Source organism: Pinus tabuliformis, chromosome J (genome assembly GCF_031772625.1).
Source record: "Pinus tabuliformis cultivar Carrire ecotype Pingquan chromosome J, CPIR1, whole genome shotgun sequence".
Lineage (NCBI taxonomy): Eukaryota > Viridiplantae > Streptophyta > Pinopsida > Pinales > Pinaceae > Pinus > Pinus tabuliformis.
Window position 1 is genome coordinate 438,444,392 of NC_142295.1, and position 15,515 is coordinate 438,459,906.

General features: G+C 38.6%; 1 protein-coding gene across 3 annotated transcripts in view; it reads right to left on the reverse strand.

Moving 5' to 3' along the window:
- Positions 1 to 2,724: 2,724 nt before the first annotated feature.
- The window catches only part of CYN (cyanase), a 62,939-nt gene continuing 50,148 nt past the window's right edge, over positions 2,725 to 15,515 (reverse strand). For 2 of the 3 annotated variants that reach the window (XM_089377884.1, XM_089377883.1), the window contains 2 exons: positions 3,473 to 3,581; positions 2,725 to 3,229 (listed from right to left, as the gene is read on the reverse strand). In XM_089377884.1, the coding sequence (XP_089234010.1) occupies positions 3,194 to 3,229; positions 3,473 to 3,581 (145 nt within the window). In that variant the 3' untranslated portion in view covers positions 2,725 to 3,193. The remainder of the gene's footprint in view (positions 3,230 to 3,472; positions 3,582 to 15,515) is intronic. The other variant, XM_089377885.1, reaches the window with a different exon arrangement.

The following is a 15,515-nucleotide window of genomic DNA, read 5'->3' on the forward strand; positions in this document are numbered from 1 at the left end:
AGATTGGACCTTGAAAGAAAAGCGTGGCAATGTTATTTTCAATTTTATGAGGTCGAGTAAAAGATTAGATGAGCAACAAAACAATTGAGGTTTTGGAGGGTTGGAGATCAGGTCGAACTTGGTTTAGGGCTTGATCAAGGCCAATGAAGAAGGTTTGTGCCATGTTGTTGTAGCCTTTGAAGAAGGTTGAGTGCCTCAGCCATTATGAACATAAGTGGAGGGCCAAGGGCAAGTTAGAGAGTACCCATGAGTGAGAATAGAACTAAATCATAGCAACTCATCTTGTGAGAGCATAAGCCAGGAAGGGAAGCCACAAATCTAAAGTGGAGGATGATTTAGAGGTCTAATTTTGTTCTAGAAGTGTATCTGCCCCAAAGGAGGTTAAAGTTACTCCTCTAAAGTCTGGTTTGTTGGAAGGTGCAGAAGAAGTTGACGTTAAGGGTTCTTGAGGTTGTCGAGTTCTATCTAAGGTCTTGGATGAGGAGAAACAAGGGTTGTTGGTTTAGATTTGTATATTATGTGAGGGATGAAGCCTTAGACTTTTGTGGAGGCAGGCCGAAAGGCCTCAAGTGACTAGAAGAGGATCAAAAAGGGCTTAGCTGAGAAGACAGAGAAGGTCCACTGCTATTTGACGTTAGGCGCAAAGAGGAAAGAGGGTCAAGAGGCCTCATGGACTTGTAGAAGAGGGTCGAGGCACTACATGCCTAAGAAGAGGTCAGCATAGGGCTTTAAGGGCTATTGTTCTTAATAATTTGAGTTGTTGAGTGGGTTATCTGAAGTTTGTTCATTAAAGAATAGTTGAACAACTAGTTTGAGGGCTTATATATATAGTGATCTTGAAGGAATAAGTAGTTGTGAGTAGTTGAAGTGTTTGGATTTGGTCATGCAATGACTTTGAAGGACAAAAGCCATTGTGACCAGCTACTTGGACAAAAAAGTTAATGGAGCTATTTCTCTGTGGTTATTGGAGCCAAAGGGTAGTCAGGTACATCAAGGACAAGGGGACTGAAAGGGTTTGAAGTAAAGGACGCTATAAGTAATTTATGTATTTTGTTCTTGTTGTGTTGGGTAGATTGCAAATCTAATGGATTATATCGCAAACCCTAATTATATACTATGTATACTAGTCGTGTATAAGGGTTTTATGAAGGGCCATGATACCTGGTACGAGAGCCCTAATGATTCTTTGTTAATGGAATAATAAAGGTCGAGATTTGGGCCAAATATTTGTGTATTTTATTAATTTCATTGTTGTAGATTTATGTTGTGTAAAGTATTGTGTGTTGGAGTTCCTAGTGTGCTTATGTGCATGGTTAGCCATAGGCCATATCTAGGGCCTAAGGAAAATTGAACATAAATGTGGAATGTTCATCTTGGTCTACTCCAATTCTCTAATGGGGAATACAAAGGAAGAGGACTACTACTCCTTAAACTTCATGGACCATTTCTTCTTCAAACTTGTCTTCCTCTTCCAAGGGTGCCTTGGGAGATTCAAGAAAAACCAGCTTTGTGTGGACTTGTTTGTCAGGAAAATCTTCCGGGAACAAAGCTTCTACAGGGGCAAAAGATGAGGGCTACACAAATTCGAATTCTACTTCAAAGGCCTCCTCTTTGCTCCTATCAAAAATCATACATAGGTCCAAACGAAATGTCTTTTAAATCTCATCTTAAAGAGCACATTACTAACAATTTTCACAATCAAATCTCTAAATCAAAAATCATTGAACACTCATAATTTCAAACACATATGCATTAATAAAACTGGAATATTGGCCTCAACCCCCTTTTACTCTTCTCAAATCATCAACGAAGTTCTAGAAATCGAAAAACATCATACTTGGAAGGCTACCATTCAACATCTTACTAATAAGCCTCCCCTGCTCCTAGAACCTTAAGTCATGTATTTGCTATCTTCTTGCTTTCCCCTCTCCTTTATGAATCTTTTATTTTCTCTTTCTTTTCACCTCCCTTAATTTATTTCTTTGTTTAAATCAAATTTATTTGTAAATTTCTTTATTGTAATAATTTAAATCAAACTATAATTCTTTAATCCAAAATAAAAACCATTTTATAACTCATCATAGACCAATTTAACAATTACATTCAATTGTTATCTTTCTTTTAATTCTAAATTAAACATCTGAAGGAAAAAAAATTAAACCAAATTTAACATCATAATCGTCATCTTTTAAAACCACATTCTTTTAATATTTTAAATCCACTTTCTTTTAATAATTTATTTTCATTGCCATTCAAATTCCCCTGGTATAACCTTTTCACCTAATTGCTCCGAATTGCTCCCAAAATGGGCCTTTTAAAATTGGTTTAACTCCTAGTGTTAGAGGTTAATAATTTAATATAGCTTCTCAGTTTACAAGTAATATTTTAAATTATTAAATATGTTTTATTCGTTTATTATTTTCATCGTAACTTCGTTTACTTTTGATTACATTTTTGAGTTCATTGCCTTTCACTTTACTTAATTTACCATTATATTTTTTAATTTATTTGATAAACTAATACATTATTATTCTTCAATGGATCTTTCCTGCACTCTTTTGTTTTCATTACAAGTTTTATGTGTTCATTTTCATTACAAGTTACGTGTTCATTTCCATGAGTAAAATATTCACTCAAAATATTGAACTTCATAGTTTACTTCTCAGAATTTTCAACAAAAATATATAACTAATCAAAAATGCCAAAATATAAAAGCAATAAATATAAATATAGATGTAAAACTCTATAATAATGAACATTAACTTAGAATTACATATAATTTTTAGAGAAATTGTTTCTGCGACCAGAAACACTTTCTTATTACAAAACTCAGACATTGTTTTAAACAAACAAGAAACCAACAAATTTAAATTTTCCCACCATTCCCAACTAAACATTCCAAGACACTTCAATAAATCACTCCTTAGGTTCCAATAACTTGCGATATAGAAAAACACCAGGACAAAGAAGAGACTGAGAGGCGAATCTCTATTTTACACACATTGCAATCAACATTTTGCAGGCCTATTAACTTGCTTGCCTTCATATGCAATAAGAATAGATTGCCCAGCAGTTGGCCACTCAGGGAACACTCGTTAAGGCCTTAAATAAGTATGACACTTGCACATAATATTAAACAACATAAAGTGATGTCTAGATAATAGCGTGATAACCCAAGATTTTGCAGGCTTCCTTATTTGTACAGCCTTGCAGCACTGTGCTCTGTTTTCTGCAATATTTTCATAGAAACAATCAGCTTTAAGTGATAAAAGCAGACAATTTTAACAAAGAAATAGGTTTTTTCTTCGAAAAAATTACTTTCAGTTTCTCGTTACTTGCTGGTTATACAAATTAATATTTTGACTTCAGTTTATTGTCACCTCTACTTTTCTCTGGTCATAATAGCGAGGAAATCCAATCATGGGAGTAAAAAAAATCAGGCAAGTTCACTCAAATTTCATCAGCCTTTTACCTGCTCAACATGCGGCAAATACTTCCCATCTAAAGTAACAAGAACACGATCCTTCCCATCTATTCCTTTGATTTTATCAACCGAGCAGTAAAAGTCTATAGCTGACATTCTACATGGGCAGAAAGAAATTAGATAAAATGTATAGCCGTGCAAGAGATTAAATGACATCAAAATCTATAACTTAGTACAGATTTTTAAATACAGGAATTTTCACCACTTATGCTGCATAATAGAGGAAACCAAAGCAACCATTAAGCACAAATGAAGCAATCTTATGCAAGATCCTACAAAGATGAGTTATTTTAGGTTTTTGCAGAGATAGACGTGTTCGAGATTGACAAGTGCTTTGTTTGATTTAAAAATTTAAAAGCAGGAACATGCAAGAAAATCTATTATAGCTATGCTATTTTAGGTTGGATCTATGAAACATCGATGATCTATCTTCAGTGACTAATTATGAAACAATTTTGTATTACAGATAAATTATGTTTTGCAATTAAAAGACATGGAATTTGGATTAAGATTCTACCTTCAATCATGTGCCTTGTCTCTCGCATGTGTACTCTAATAAATCTAACATGGAATGAGAGACATCATTGAATCTCAGCTTGTGAGTAAATCAGTTTGATTTCAAGAGGAACGAAAACCAAAAATTGGAGAGCATGCTGGCTTTGACGTAGTCAAAAGTCTGAAGAAAAACACCGTTCCAGTTCAGAGATAAGCACCCCTGTTGCAGGTTCTGTGGGTGCATCTCATGCTTGGTGAGTTTCACGTGTCCTATAGGGTGACACTGTGGAGAAATGTCCATGTGTCATCTTTGTGGTGAGTAAATCTGCATGAGTTTTTCATTGATGGAATAACTCACTCTTGTAAACTAAGTCACCTGCCACAGAGACACAGGAAACCAGGACACAAAAATTCGAGCGTCCGACCCGGGTACATAGGCCCCGGAACAGAACACGTAGGACACATTATATATTATTATATATATATATATATATATTAAAAATTAATACTAAATATCTATTTCTTACACAAATTACCATTCATGAGACAAATTCAGACATAGATCTAGATTATACATTATAAATTTAAAATTTGTAAGTTTTACAAATTAACATTATGCATACAAATACAGTTGTGACAAATTCATCAATAATCCAATAGGAGAAGGATAAGAAACTGCAGTTTTCTCATTAAGTCATCAAAATCAAAATGTGTTACATAGGTAGTAGCAATGCCAATGGAAAATAGAAATAGCAAATACAAAACAACTAAAAGGTAGTAGGAAGCTCATCAATCATCAATATCATCATCAAAATCAGAGTCACTATCATGGTCACCATTGCTCTCCTCTACTGCATCCTCCTCTTCTGTATCCAATGTAATCTTTGCATCTGCTAGTGTGGAGGATGACCCGTCGAGAGCATCACCATCATCAAAAGTGACAGGCTCTAGCACTAGGTCATTAAGATACAAGTTGGCCAATGCCAACTCAACACTGTTGTCCAAACCCATATCATCGGAAAAGACATCCCACATCTTTGTCTTTCCCTTAAACCACTCATCCCTCTACCTGTAAATAAGACAAAGGTTGGTGTGTACATATACCATTGTCTTTGCCTTGGACTGCTCAAGCTTGCGCTTCTTGACACTATACAAATTCACGTAAGTGCTCCAATTCCTCTCGCAACAAGAGGATGAAGTCACCTGAGAGAGGAGCCTCGTGGCTAACTGTTGTAGAGGAGGGATTGTTGCCCCATGAGTTGCCCACCAAGAATAGGGCTTCTTATCCCCCCTATCTCTAATCACATCATAGCCTACAAATCACTCAGTCTCAGTGGAAAACTCTGCAAAGGCATCCTCCACCTCATCAAGGGATGCTCTATCCTGAAATATCCTCCTCAATGCATCCTTCCTCCCTTATGAAATTTCACCAATCATGTGAGGAGGGAATCTGCAAGAAGGTCCACCATTCAACTACGCATGGTTGTAGTATTTTGGGTTCAATGAATGAGCCAAAAAATGCAAAGGTGTGCAATTCTTGTCCTATCTGCTGACAAGAATATCATGTATGGTGGTGAAGAAGACCTCTAATGATCTCTCATACTCGAGGCACTCACTCTATAAAATAATCGTCGTCATTGACTCAATCATGGAATCCCATCCCTCATAAACCTCTCCTAGGATGGGTTGGTCTATATTTGCAAATCGTAGCAAAGCAATGATAGGATCCATGATCTTAATAGTGAGATCTACCCTCTCCCACCAAGCATCATCTAACATTGTGTCCTTGACTCTTTTTTAGGTTGTTTGATCGGTATTTCTCCAAAAAACCAAAACTCTAAAATAGCCAAGACCCCAAGAGTGGTCTTGACCTCCCTCAACCTCTTCAACATGATGAATGAAGAGGCAAACCGTGTATCTGCAATCTTCAACAATGATAGATGGGTGTACTCCTTGTAGATTGTGAGGGCATTTGTATGATTTTGTACAAAGTTGCGGATATGTCATGCATCCTCAATAATACTTCCAATCCAAGGCACATCAGAAGCAATAGATTTAAGTGCTAAATTCAAGGAATGGACAATGCAAGGTGTCCAAAATACTTGTGGATATTTAGCTTCCACAATCATGCCAGCAGCCTTGCAAACAGGTGCATTGTCTGTAATGATTTGCACACAAGAATCAACACCTACATCTTCAATAACTTTAATGAACAACTCACCAATATATTGTGCATCCTTGTATTGTCCAAGTGCATCCACTGATTTCAAGAAAATTGGTCCATTCAAGGAAGACACCATGAAGTTGATGAGTGGGTGGCGTGTTGGATTTGTCCATCCATCAGAAACAATACTAACCCCAAATGTTGGCCATGTTGATTTAATAGGCTCAAGCATTTTGTCCACCTCTTTCTTTGCCTTAGTCAACAATGTGGTTCTAAGCTTCTCTGACCCAGGAGGCACATACCCTAATGGATCCCCTTGAGTTAGAGCTTGGCACATCTCAAGAAATAAAGGTGAGCATGCAACATTAAAGGATATGAAGTTCTGATAGAAAAAGAATGCAATGGTGAGATCAAGCTCTTCCCGTCTCTCTTTCTAAAAAAAATTGTCCATTAGACCAAGTGCCACTGCTTTTCTTTTTGCTGCTTGACCCATGTTGAGAAATCTAGGGTAGAGATATTAGATGATTTCTCTTATAATGATAATTGCTTGTGAGGACTTTTTACTTTTCTTAATTAAGTTCTTCTTGTACTTGATTATTATTGTGTTCTTCTTCATCAAACAACTACCAAACCATAAAGAACAATGAGGCAAAGGACACAAGATGTAGGCGATCAGCGAAGGCCAAAACCTCTCCAACTTGAGAGGAAACCCACAAGAATTCTTCTTCTTATAGAATCTTCAATTGACGAATTCCAAGACCTAGACCCATGACCAAGAACCCCTCAAGACCAAGTCAATGCTTCCTCTTTGAATAGCTTCTTCCTCCAGTAACTTCGACTTACTCAGCAACTGCTACTGCAACTACAACTTCGACTCGCCCAAAGACTGCAACTTTGACTTGCCTAGAAACTACAACTTTGACTGCAACCAGAAACTGCAACTTCGATTGCAACCAAAAGTTGCAACTTCAATTTGTCCAAAAACTACAGCTTCTCTCTTCTTTGCTTGGGTAGATTTTCTCTTCTAGATAATTCGGCTTCTAGAATAACTCTTCTTGGTGACCTAAGTTCAATTCTACAACCCAGCTTCACTGCAACAATATGTGCCCTAATTCCTACGCACATGTGGAGAGAAGTAGCCCAAAAACAAATCCAAAACTTCGACTTATTCTCCTTCCTTAGTCTTCCTCTTCTTCGCACTTCCTTTTGTCCTTAAGATCAAACTTGTGTGAGTGAGAGTATGTTCTCCAAATAAGGTCAAAGTCTTCTTTATATAGGCTTCTCAATGGGTCGAATTGCTCCTTTAGGCTGACTTGTCTCTTCATGTAGGTCGACTTGATATTTGTGCCATGACTTGGTCTTGGAGGGTCTTTTGACTCAATAAATTTTCTTTTACAATATGTAACATGCCCAAGAAGGGTTGTTCATACATGACAATGACTCTTTTGACTTTATAGACTCGATGACAAATCCTAGAAGCTCACAATGGGAGCTTGACCTAAAATAAATTTTCCTTGATCATGAAACCCATGCCTCAAGAACAATAATAATAAATTTATTTTTCTCTTTACATTGAATACATAAAATCAACATTACATATGTCATTATGAAGACCGAACCTAGTTACATATTTTAACACTCCCTCTTAACTAGGGAGGTATTCATAATCCATACAAGGTACTTGGACATTCTCAATCTGAAGAATTCTCATAAGAAGAGTTGGATATCATATCATCCAGCATTGTCACATAACAAGGCCTTGACTAATAGCTCTATCTCTCCACAAGATCAGAGCACAATGCTGGCGAGACCAATGATTTATAGACACCCTCATCATTGTCTCTCTTAGAACATACCCCACTCGGGTTCTCTCAGAGTATGTTCCACCAGGACTATTCTTATCTTGGATTCCCTGTGCTCAAAGAATATTGGTCCTCTACGACTACTCTTATCCTGGATGCCCTACCACATCCTCAAAGAGTATCGGATGCCAGATGCTTACCCAATCCTCTGTTCTATCTTCCCAAGTGAAGACAAGAATGATGTGTCTATCTCTCCCTCTTAACTAGGGAGAACATACCCATTCCTATAAAAGAAATGTACTCAAGCTCCCTCTTAATCAAGGACTTCACCAATCTCCCTCTTGATCAAGGACTTGCTTCTAGCAGCGCTTTAGGTGGAGATCATGGGGCAAACAGCTGCTTGTAGGACTCCTTCCCTTGATGTCATGAGTTTTCTTCTTTGATATGGAGCCTGCATTCTTTTGGGACTTCTTGTAGGGCACAAACCATCCATCACTTTCATTCATGAGTCATGTCATACATTATTTCATCGGAAAGTGATCCATTAGTTCATATTTGGCTTTCCTTCATACCTTGCTACCTTCTTCGCATCATGTTTCCTTTAGGATCTTTCATCCTACCACATGAGTGTTAGTTGTAGATGACATCTACAGCTCTTCCCTTGGTAACCTTGCATTAGCCCATCTAGATATTATTCAAAAAAAATAGAAAATGATCATTAAATCGAAATTAAGTTTGTGATGGTCTTTTATCATAACATATCCTTGCTTGTATCAACATCTTGCACATATATTGACACATCTCCAAAAAGATATACAATGTCAAGGATCTCTTTCTTTTTCAGACTTTATTAGGATTTTCATATCTTTCCCATGGAGATATCATTGTCAAATCTTCTAGTACTTGGATGTTGATTGCCTTCTCCATTGTTGCATTTTTTATGATCTCTTCCTTCCTTTGTTCACACATTTCCTTCCATGAACTTCCAATCATAGTTCCTTTAGGTTTGTCAACCACCTAATATTTCATATGCGGACATATTATGTTGATTTCATCTAGTCAGTGTGTGAACCATGCCTTCATGCATCCTTTCACAGGAGGAGATCCTTTCTTTTGATTATGCTCTTAAGGTATAGCACTCATTCATGATATCTGCAATCATATGACATGACTCTAGTTTATTAAATACAAGCATACATACCTCATCTCTTTCTTTCGGTCATCTAGTTTTCCTTTGGCAGCGTCCTTGGTTGAAAGAACTTCAATCCCTTGACCCGTTTCACCTCTTTTGTCATCATACCATCATCCCATGAATCCCATACAAGTTGGAATTCTCAGCAAGACACTTACTTCTTCTAGTAGGTGAACCTTCCAATGAAGATTCCATCGGAGGATCTTGATTATCCTCATTCTGCAAATGCTCCTTTTGAATGATGTATGATGAGCTCTATACTAGATGACTTTCTTTTCCCATAAGTACTCCTTATGCTTCTAATGAGGTTACCAAGAGCTACATCCTTCTATAGGTTTCATCCACAAACTTCTATTTCAGCTATCTTTCATGCTTCTTTATGATGATGTTACGAGCTCTTGCTTTCAATCGCATGCTTATATGATGCCATCTCCTAACATGATGCATCCTATGATAGTTATACTTTACAACAGAAAATCTAAATAGAAGCTTGAAAAGAACTAGGTGAGGAAGACTATCTCAATCATAGTAGAGATCATAGCATAGTTTGTCTATGCACTAGACCAATTTGGCTAGTGCGAGTAGCCAATTTACCCAATGCATGTAGCAGGAGTAGTATTTCCTCTTCCAGTTGTCGAAAGAATTGTCAAAGGAGGTGCAAGTAGCTTCAGGAGGCAAAAGGAGGTAGTTTTACTTGCACGAAGTCATTCCTGGACGCTGTGAAATTTTTCCAAAGCAGGTAGTGCACATTTTCTGGGTTGTAGTGCAAGTGTCAAGGAGGAGTATGAGTTTGCTAGGAGAGGCCAGATTGATTTGCAGAGGAGAAATTTTATCTCCAGACTATTTTGCCAATGGAGATTATTATTTGCCAGAGCTTTGCCAATATCAGGTAAGCAGTTGTAATTTCTCAAATTATCGAAGATTAATAATAATAAAACCCTCATATGTTCCATGGTTTTCCCCACATTGGGGTTTTTCCAAGGACGATTGTCCTAAAATATTGGTGTCCAATTTTATGTGTGGGTATTATTTTCTTAGTTCCAGTATTTAATTTTGTGAAGAATTGCAATAGTGAATTTACTGTTATTTGTCATAATATTTTGAAGACAAATAAACCGCATAAGTTAGGAGATAAATAACCATTTACTGCATTCATTTAAATTTCACAAAGGCCTGCTAGATTTAGCAGCAACGAGTCTTCTAGAGAACCTAGGGCCTATTAGGGCTATAGGGGTCTTTAGGATTGTTACCCACCCAAGTAGGTAACCCCTAGGAGAAAAAATTCCTCCTATTTGTTCAACTTGCCAACCAACGAATGATCCACAAATAGCTAGCCTCAAAGGCATTCCATCCATGCTCCAATCAATGCTTTATTTCATCTCATCTACTCATCAAATGATGGAGGGTCATCTATCATTAACGTACATTAACCATTTTTGTAATCAAGTGCTTTTATTTGATGTTCAAGAGAATTCTAATATGGACCACAGATTGAATTGGATGACAGACCACCTTTGGTTATATTCTTGTTTCCATGCTTCACTTTGGTGGATATCCCTTGCCCCTAGTCTAGTGTGACCTTCCTTGAGGCCTTTCTTTCCAATGTCGAGGAGGAGCGTAATTATGAGGCATTGATTGATGGTGTGTGTCCATAGCAACCATAGTTTTAAAACCAATCAATTTGAACCAAAATTCAGCCAAACCCTCGTTCCTACTAACCGGAGCAATAAATCTGATCCAAGGGTCGGTTAGGACCAATTTGGTACATAACCAGCCAGGTCCATAAAAAATCGACCCAATTAGTTAAATGCATGGCTCGACAAGGAGATGGGACTCGTGAGTAGTTTTGGAGGTGATTTTTAACAAACCATAGGCAAGTTCCCTCCTAAATTTGTAGCCATAAACTTATAAAAGCATGCCTAAGCTCCTATTTGCCTCACACATCTAATTTCTAGTGTTTGTGAGCACATGAGAGCTTGGACAGTTATGTAACAGCATTGAGTTTTGGAGCAACAGCAACAAGTTTGGAGGTCCTTTTTCATCTTGGAGTTAGTTTGAACCTATCTAGTGGAGTTGGCATCTGGGAGGAGGCTTTATAAACCGGTTTTCATTCCCATATATGATTTATCTCTTCAAAATTTCCAGATTTGATTGTTGTCCTTGTTTTTAATTCCTTTCCCCTATTTCAAGTAAAAAATGGCCCCTATTTGTAGACTAAATGTCTCTGTTTTTTGTTTTAAAATTTATCATAGGTTTTGCATTTTTCTTTTCTATTTGTAGATCCCTTTCAATTCAAATATGAAATTTCATCATCCACAATGGCCCAAAAAGCCAAAGATGTTGCATGGGTTCACTGAGATGTTGTTGATGGCAAAGTGTTGCGCAAATGTTGCAAGCACCCAATGGAGGGTGTAGGGCACAAAGGTATATACAGGTTGAAACAATACTTGGTCGGTATAAGAGACCAAGTAAGCTCCCTAAGGCTGTGATGCGCCAAATAAAGTGATAGGGCTTTGTTGCTACAAAATCTACCAGGCCTTGGAGAGGGAAACCCTACAAGGTGTAAACTATAGACCAAATGCAACAATGGAGTAGTGGCCCACTATCACCATAACCAAAACTCCCTGCTCTTTACGGATTTTCACCGATGGGAGGAGTCCTGGTAGCAAACAGAGCACTTATATTAAGTATTTTTGGGTTAATATGTGAAATGATCTCACTGAAGAAATTTCAACCCCCACTCCAGTTATTAGTTTTCCTTATCACTCCATGCATTTGTTTTAAATCCAAGCATGATAAAAATTCTAAAATCTGAAAATGACAATAATTCTCTGAAAACACAAATTTAGAGATTTCACAACTGTTGAAATTGCAAAAATAAACACAGCAAAATTATGACAGCCACACATAGAAAATAACACAGTGATTTTTGGTCAATGTGACCCTGGAAAACCCCCCTACAACTCTTGGGGAAAACCAGTTTGAGAGCTCTTTTTATTTCTGAAAATTCTTTTACAGAGAAACTGAAATATACAGAAAAATTCCAGCAACCACAAATTATCTCGATTTTCGTGCTTCAACTCCACCTGAAAAATCGTGTCAATCAGCAAACAACCAAAACAGAAATTTTTACAGCATTAAATGTTGTACGGCCAGCCTCGAAAAAACATGCCTAGAACTTGCTATCCCTCTTCCTCGATTTCTATGTCGTTCTCCTATTGTACGGTTTTTCCTTGGGATGAGCACCAATAAATGTTGATGCCCAGATTCATTGAAATGTCTTCTTGCTGCTCTCCTTCACTTCCTCACTGCTCAAAAATTTTCTCCTTGCTCTCTCTTCTCTTTCAAATGCTCATGAAAGAATGAATGATCTTTTCCTCTTCTCTTCTCCTTTTATTCTCTAAATGACCTTTTGGGTTACCCTAAGATCTAATGGCTGAGATTCATTTAGATCTAGGGATGAGAATAAATGTGTATTTAATTCTCACTTTCTATTTTTTAACTCACCCACTTAAATAAAGACCCACTTAGCCTTTTACTTCCATAGTAACTTTTTCACTTTCTAATTCTTCATTGAGTTTAATAAAGTCACCTTTAAATTAGAATGTAACTTTACCACTTATAGAGTCACTTCTAAATTAGAATGTAATTTTACCACTTATAAAGTCACTTCTAAATTAGAATGTAACTTTACAACTTATAAAGTCACTTTTAAATTAAATTGACTTTACTACTTATAAAGTCACTTTAGGAGAAAAGTACAAATAAATTTGGACACTTTTCCCTAGGGCAAAGATCAAAGCTTTAGGGAACCACTTGTCCTCCGGTACCCAAATTTTAACACTCCCTCTTACCAAGGAAAGTTTTCCTCACCACTCCCATCTTGTCTCTGAAGTAGACATGCTTGCCCCGTGGTAAGGCTTTGGTGAAAATGTCTGCTACTTGCTCCCTTGTGGAAATGTACTCAAGCTTGATTTCAATATGCTTTGACCTGTCATGAAAAACTGGATTCTCCATGAGTTTTATGCAACTCTGATTATCACAGTAAATTACTGAAGGTCTCAATCCCTGACCAAATAGACCAAACAACATCTTGCGAAGCCATATGGCCTCACAACTAGCCAAACTAGCAGCCATATACTCTGCCTCAGTTGAACTCAATGCAACTGATTGTTGTTTCCGGCTGATCCATGACACAACTGCCGAACCCAACCCAAAACAACACCCGGAAGTACTCTTCCTATCTGAAGCACAACCTGCCCAATCTGAATCCGTGTACCCTGCCAGTCTCACTCCATCACCCTGTCTATAATCCAGACCAAAATCCACAATCCCCTGCAAGTAACAAAGAATGTGTTTTGCAACCACCCAGTGCACTCTCCTGGGCTCACACATGAACTGACTCATAGTGTTAACTGCAAAACATATATCTAGTCGAGTGTTGACCAAATACATCAAACAACCAATCAATTGTCTGTATAGAGTAGGATCCACAAACTCGGAATCAGAAGCGTGAAGCTTTTTCTAGTTAGTGATAGGTGTAGACATGGGTTTGCAGTCCTCCATGTGAAATCTGCTAAGAATATCCACAATGTACTTCCCTTGTCCCAGGAAGAAATGCCCCTCCTCCTGCCACACCTCCAATCCCAGAAAATAATGCATCAAGCCGATATCCTTCATCTCAAACTTTGAAGCAAGATCTCTCTTGCAACCCTCAATGAGTCTATCTGCACCAGTGATGATCAAGTCATCAACATACAACACCAGAATGAGAGGCTCCTCTCCCACCATAATGAAGTATAGGTTTGGATCAGCGTCACTCTTTATGAAACCCAACTGCTGCAAGTATGTATCAATCCTAGAGTACCAAGCTCTAGGAGCTTGCTTCAGGCCATAGAGTGTCTTTTTCAATCTGCATACATGGGACTCCTTCCCATGCACCTCAAATCCCTGCGGTTGCTCAATATAAACCTCCTCCTGAATGCAGCCATTGAGAAATGCGATCTTCACATCCATCTGGTGGATCTTCCAACCCATCTTTGCTGCAATCAATATAATGGAGCGAATAGATGTATACCGAGCTACGGGAGCGAAGGTCTCCTCATAGTCAACTCCCTCTACCTGTGAGAACCCTCTCGCCACAAATCGAGCTTTGAACTTCTCGATGCTGCCATCTGCAACATGCTTTATCTTATAGAGCCATCTAGAAGTAACAACTGATTTACCTTCAGGCCTCAACACTACCTCCCAAACATCGTTCTTCATAATAGAAGAATACTCCTCCATCATGGCCTCTCTCCAGACCTGCTGGTTGGCTGCCTCCTCATAACTAGAAGGCTCAGAGTCAACAATGCTTGTTACCAATGCCATGTAACTACAGAACTGTTGAGGTAGTTTAATCTCTCTAACCTGTCTCTTTGGCCCAACAACTGATGTGGCCTCGCGCAAGGTATCTTCAAGCCACTTGGGCTTCCTCTTCCCTGAGCATACTTCTCCCACCAGAGTGAAAGAATCCTCATCATCATCAGAAGGCTGAACTCCTGAAGTCCTATCAACTGACTTCATGCCTGAACCTGTGCCTGTAGATGCTGAAGTATCGTGTGAACTGTCCATTAGTGGACTACCCTGTGAACTGCTCTGCGGACTGCCCTACATGCTGCTCGAAGAACCACCCACCTGACTCTGAGAGCCACTGCTCACTGATGGACCTGACACTGTAATCAATGTGCCTCCTGATCCCTGACCACTAGATCCCTGTGATTGACTCAGCTGCTCCTGAGGGTCTGGTGACTCTAGATACTCTAACTCTCGTGACCTCCTGAAAGCTCTCTCCTCCTCGAACTTCACATCCCGCCTGACAACCACTTTCCTCTGCGCAGGAATATAAATCTGATAAGCTTTCGAGGTCTCGCTATAACCCACAAAGATGCCCTTGTCTGCAGTGGGCTCTAGCTTGGTCATGTTCTCCTTGGGGACACAGGAATATGTAAGGCACCCAAAGATAGGAAAGTGCCCAACATTAGGCTTCTTCCCAGAAAAAGCTTCCTCCGAGTCACATTCCCCAAGGCACAATGTGGACTCATGTTCTGCAAGTACCCACAAATGTTGCAGGCCTCTGCCCACAAAAATTAAGGTAACCCCTGATCATGAAGCATGGCTTTGGCAGGCCCCTATAATGGATTTGTTCTTCATTTCTGCAACCCCATTCTGCTGGGGGTAGTAAGGAACTGTGAACTCCCTTCTAATCCCTGCCTCAACATAAAAATCAACAAACTAACCAAGGGTATACTTCCCTCCATTGTCCGACCTGAGGACCTTGATCTTCCTACCTGTATGGGTCTCCACAAGAGCTTTGAACTCTTGAAACCGCTTGAAGAC